This window comes from Panthera uncia, chromosome E1, assembly GCF_023721935.1.
Source record: "Panthera uncia isolate 11264 chromosome E1, Puncia_PCG_1.0, whole genome shotgun sequence".
In the NCBI taxonomy this organism is placed as follows: domain Eukaryota; kingdom Metazoa; phylum Chordata; class Mammalia; order Carnivora; family Felidae; genus Panthera; species Panthera uncia.
In genome coordinates this window covers 10,549,301-10,554,976 of record NC_064814.1, presented here as the reverse complement: position 1 = coordinate 10,554,976, position 5,676 = coordinate 10,549,301, and the positions used below count along the sequence as shown (strand labels likewise).

The 5,676-nt window shown below is 58.3% G+C and overlaps 1 protein-coding gene across 1 annotated transcript; it reads right to left on the bottom strand.

Moving 5' to 3' along the window:
* Positions 1-311: 311 nt before the first annotated feature.
* Positions 312-5,362, bottom strand: IGFBP4 (insulin like growth factor binding protein 4). Its single transcript, XM_049636010.1, has one exon. It carries the CDS (start codon positions 5,067-5,069, stop codon positions 4,671-4,673), a length of 399 nt encoding a protein of 132 aa, XP_049491967.1. The 5' UTR covers positions 5,070-5,362; the 3' UTR covers positions 312-4,670.
* Positions 5,363-5,676: the final 314 nt, after the last annotated feature.

Here is a 5,676-nt window from a genome sequence, read left to right as displayed (position 1 = left end):
GTGTATGCTCTTGTGTGGGTAGGGCCCCATGCCACACTGAGGGGGATTATCTGGAGAAAGCTAAGCAGGCAGCATGCCTGGACTCCCCCTCCTTGGTTTCCCCACTTTTTTGTTGTTATTAGGCAAGCTTCTTTTTTTCTTTTTTTGAAGAACTGAAGAGCCCTAGAAGTCTCCAGAACACCCAGACTTGAGTCCAGAGATTCATCAGTGTCATACTTGGACCCCTCTCGCCTGAGGCCAGACTACTTCTCCCCACCAAAAGGGCACTCCACAGAGGAGATCAATCCTTCATTAACACCACGATGCCAACTCCCAGCTGCTCTGCCAGGTCTGGTCTGGGTCTGTCCCCAGCTTGTGTCTAAGCTCAAAGAAGAACACACCAGATAGGGAGAGTAGTTGCTTCCTTAATCTCATAGGGACACACCGTATATCCATAGCCGCCCACTCAGACACAGACAGGTCAGGACTTAGGAACCACAAGCATATACAAACAGTCACGTGTCCAGGCACACACGGGTCCACACGTGCACCCCCACATGCACTGGGGCACTCTGACCCTGCCCTGGGCAGACACAGACCCAGGGCAGGGCACGTTGCCTGCACCATAGCCTGTTGACTTTCCACTTAATCTGTAACTTTTCCTTGCCCAGCCTTGCTTAATAGGCATACTGAGGATCGACCCCAGGATCCAGCCCTAGGCACTGGGTTTGGGAGGGTGAGGGTCGTAGCCTTGGGTCTCTGAAAATGTTAACCTTCCCATCTCCAAAGCTGGTTACATACTTGCTACTTCCCAGCTTACTCAGGAAATCCAGCCACCTGGTACTGCTCACCCAGGTGGGGCCCTCCGGAAAAACCCCAATCCCTGTGGGATCCCCTCTGAGCAGGAGCCAGAGTCAGACCTAGCCACCCCTGCCCCGAAAGATTTGACCTTCTGACCTCCGGAGGCTTATTTAGGAGGCAGGACTTCCAAGGTAGGCCAGGTCATCTCCTCCAGCCCCTGCTTGGAGCCAAGCCAACAACACTCAGCCACAGGGGAAACCTTGGTCTTCGCTCCAGCAACTGAAGGAGCCCAGAGAGAGGAAAGACTTCACAGCTTTGGCACCACTGGCTGAAAAGTTCATGGTCAAAGCTACAGGATTTCCTCTTTCTGGCAGCCCGGTTTCATCCCCCTGATTCCTCCTCAATTCCAGCCACGTCCCCTTCAAGACACCCAGGGTGAGGCTGTGAGGTGGGTGGGCCCAGCCACCCCGACACCGGTGTTTCAGCCACAATTTGGAGGATCACCTGCCCTGCAAGAAAGGCCTTTTCCTTCGCCCTGGACTCTGCCTAGAGAAGCCAAGATCACCCATGCCAAGTACCCCACCCTTTCTTCGAGGTCTGGCCCTCGGGGCATCCCCTCACCGCTGTGCAAGCTGCCAGCCTCAGACTGAAGGAAACCGGGCCCATCCTTTCCATGTTCACAGCAGCAAAAAGCACCGAAGTTCCTCCCTACACCTCTCAACTCCTCTGAATGCTCCCCTACTTTGCTCACTTGCCCTACTGTGCCCCCAAAGCCCCAGCATCAGAGAAGGATCGAAGTGTCAACCGAAACCCTCTCAGCCTCTTATTCATTACCATCCTCAGCATGGCTCCAATTGACTGAGCTCTTACACCATGCCAGACGCCCCAAGCCTATGAGGCAAGTCCTGTGTCACCTCCATTTTACAGATGAGGAAATGCAGTAGACTGGGTGGGGGCAAAGGAGGACAGACTTATCCCTGCAGCTCCTATGTCTTTAAATGGAAAGACTCCTGATACCCGAGGCACCAATAATTCCGGCTTTGCCAATACTAAAGAAAAAATGTTAAGCAGCCATGCTCCTCCTCCCACCTCCCCCAAGGCACAGAATTTCTGGGAAGGCCCTGTTCCCATGACATGACTGGATTCCCAGTATTGAAGTAAAGGGGACAATATTTGCTGCGTTGACTAAAAATTAACCCAGTCTGTCTGTTCCCTAACCCTGTCCCAGAGGGACCCAAGAGCACAGTTTAGGAGCTCCCCAGTCCAAACGCTGATCTTCCCACTGTCCACTCCCCCAGATTCCATGAGTCAAGGGTCAGTACACTGATGCAGAATTGTGGACCTCTGACGCACACGTCCCACCCTGCCCCCACCTCTGGGGGCCTGAGCAGTGTTAATCCACAACCTTTTCTGGCTCGGAAAGCTGAGACAGGAGGGCTATGGGGAGCTTAGGGGGGTAGAGGCTTAAAATGGAAGAAGGAGACCCACTCCTGGGGCAAATAGTAGGCAGCTGGGCATAGCAGGCCAAGGGAAGGGGTATGCCAAGTGGCTGCCCTCCCCCAGTCACCTGCTGAAGCTTAGCCCCAAGAGGAAAAAGCAGAAAGAGGGGCCTGATGCCCTCTGCCGAACTATTCCCAAGGCAAGAAGGCCCAAGCCTTGGGACATAGGAGGGACAGTGGCCTATTGACAGTGGAAGGCTAGAGAGAATAGTGGGGATCAGTCCCAAGCTCTGGCCATCTTTTCTCACCAGAGACCCTGCAGGGCTGTTGCACAACTCTAGGGGGCGCCTTTCACATGGTGCAGGGAGTCCTTCTGTGATGATTAGGAGGCATGGACACAGCTTGCCAAGTCGGTACCTAGTTTCCCCAGGGTCCTCCAGGATTGCCCTTTCCCCTCTCCAGATCTCTGCATGCCCTGCATGGGTGGAGGACAGGCAAGGAGGGCGGGGGGTGGGGGGAGGGCATTAGAGACCTGGGACCTGTAATCCCAAGGGGATGTAAAGGCCGATTTGCATGATGTCCACAGGACAATCACACACTTCATACCATTTCCCCCAGAGCCCCTATCCCAATGGGATTAGATTTTCCTCCACTACAGGATAGGGAGCTCCTACCCGGCCAGGGGGGAAGGGGTGCTCGAGACCATCTAAGGGCTCTTCTGCCCCATGTTCAAGTCAGCGAGAGAAGAGGAGGCTACCAGCCATCCTAAACTGGTACATATCCACTGGCCGGTGGAGGATGCAGATAGAAAGGGAAAGAGATCCCATTATACTCAGCCCAGGAGCTCAGCCCTCACTCACAATCTGGTCTGGTACGAGTACCCCTCCTTTCCCACTGGCACCGGCATCTGTGCCCCAGGATCAGTGCCTTACTCCCTCAGGACATCCCCCCACCCCACCCCCGCTTCCCAGATGTGCCGGGTGCCAGGCTGGCATTTCTCCTAGTATGTTTTCTGCTGACCCATCTCTCACTGCCTAGGGACAGGAAGGGCAGAGAGGCCTGAGGCCCAGACCCCTGGGGTCCACCTCCTTCCTGTTTTCCCTGCATCCTGCTTTCCTCCGCTAACAAGCTGCAGAGGATTGAGGAAGTGGAGCGGTCTGGGACCCAGGGCAGGAAGCTTGGGGCCGGAGTCCCAGCATCCGGACTGCAACAATGGAAGCTTCAAGCACCAGGAAAAGAGACAGACACAGACAGAGGCAGAGGGAGAACAAATCAGTCAGAGAGGGAACCAGAAACAGAGGCAGAAATACAGAAAGGCAGACAGAGAGAGAGAGATTCCAAAAGTAACAGAGAAAGGCAGGAACAAAGAAAGAGAAACAGTGATAGAGACACGGAGAGAAAGCAACAGAAAGGGGCGGAGGACAAAGAGAAGCAGAAAGGGAACAAGACAGAGAAAGAGAAACTGATAACAGGCGGAAGTCATTGAGGAAAGGAGAACTCGGGAATGTTGGTCGTGAAACTAGAGACAGAGGCAGAGCAGGAGATAACAAAAGAATAAGAGAGAAGGAAAGACTGAGAACGATTATAAGGAGAAACTGAGAGAGGCTCGCTAAGAAACGGAAAAGGAGAAAGTGTAAGAATGAGTTTAGGGCAAAGGGCCCTCTAAACCTCTCTCCCTCTCTCTCTCTCCCGCTCTTCCTCCCCGCCCCCCCCCCCACCCTCCCTCTCCCTTCTCTCTACTCCCTATCCCACACCCGTTAGGTTTCTACAGCTCTGGGCTGGGAGCCAAGACTCGCTTCTCTTCTGCTACCTCAGACGACACCTGCCAGGAGAGAGGAACGGGGTGCCTGTGTACCAGAGCAAGATGAGGTGCCCAGGCCTGGCAGAGAGACCTCTGTCTTCCCAATACCTCTCAAACAGCAAGGTGAGCTGCCCAGGGGCGTTAGGGAGGGGCAACTCTGATGCCCCTCACCACCAAAGCCCCTCTAATTTGGATGTCCCACTCCACCCCACCTGGATGTCAAAAGGCCACGCCCTGGCTTCTTAGACCCCTGGGCTTTCACCTGTGGCCAGGATGAGGGAAGTCCCTGGATCAGGAACAGAAAGCCACCACCACCGCCCAACCCATCCTCTAGTTATCTGGCCCTAGGCCGCTCACTTGCAGGCTGGGTGGCTGGACCGAGTCACAGTCACATAATGTTCCACTGTTACCCCAGCAGCCGGGACAACCATTGAGACCTCTCCTCCCAAATAGGCACCCTTGAGGAGGTTGGAGATGAAGGGCTGGGACAGAGTCTTCTTTGCTGGGCGCGACAGCCTGCTAGGGACTCAACAGCAGTTTCCTTAGGTGAGCCTGTCCTATGCCAGCCCAGCCCTGCCAGGTACCCGCCTTCTTAACTCACTGGAGATTTTCAAGGGCTTTCCAGGCCAGCCCGAATGGGGAAAGGGCTTCTAGGAGCGGAGCACACCGAGGAGGGCATGCAAGGGCAGGGGCACCTTACCAGAGGGCTGCAGGCTTTCCTGGATGGCCTCGATCTCCGCCAGCTCCATGCACACGCCTTGCCCGTGCATCAGCGTGTGCAGGGGCTTCTCCACACCCCGGGGCGGGTAGCAGCGCAGGCCCGAGCCGCAGCGGGGGGTATACACCCCGCAGGGCATCCCCTTGCCCAGGGCGCAAGTGGCGCAACAGCCGCAGCCCGGCTCCCGCACCAGCTCCTCGCAGCCCACGGGGGGGCGGCAGCGCGCCAGCTTCTCCTCGGAGCAGGGCGGGCAGTGGATGGCTTCGTCGCCAAGGCTCGGCCCGGGCCCGGCGGCCAGCAGCAGCGCGGCCACGAGGCAGAGGGGCAGCATGACCGGGCTAGGACGGGGCGCGGGCGCGGGGCGTGGGAGGGAAGAACGGGCGCGCAGACTGAGAGCAGGGACACGGGGCGACAGCGCCCGGCGCGCCTGGAGGACCCGACCCGGAGGGCGCGGGGAGACGGGGCGGCCCCGCGGGCGGACAGGGACGGAGCCAGGGAAGTTAGCAAGCGGGCTGGAGGGGAGCGAGCCTGGCCGCCGAGGCGCTGCGCCGCATCCTCGGCCCGGCCCAGGCGGCGGGCGGCGGGCGGCGGGCGGCGGGCGGCGGCGGGGGGGGGGGGGGGGGGGGGCTGAGCGGCTGCCCGGGACCGGCTCCCCCGGACTTTATACAGGCCCCTGGCCACACCCCCAGCGCCTTCCCAGAGGTGGGGGAGCGGGGGCGCCGGGGGGGAGAGGGAGAGGCGGCCGTTAGGGGGAGGGGGCGCTGTCCTGAGTCGCTGCCGCCGCCGCTGCCGCCGCCGCCGCTACAACATCTGAAAGTCCTTTTCTGCCGCAGAAGGAAGCGGCGCAGTTTGGAAGCCGTGGCAGGCGCCGAGAGCGCCTCTGAACCCGAGCCTGGGAGGGGAGAGAGAGAAGAGGAGACGCAAAGGGGCTGCTCTTT

What these genes read in the sequence shown, in the direction of transcription:
- IGFBP4 (XM_049636010.1), bottom strand. Translation starts at nt 5,069, where the DNA reads ATGCTGCCCCTCTGCCTCGTGGCCGCGCTGCTGCTGGCCGCCGGGCCC.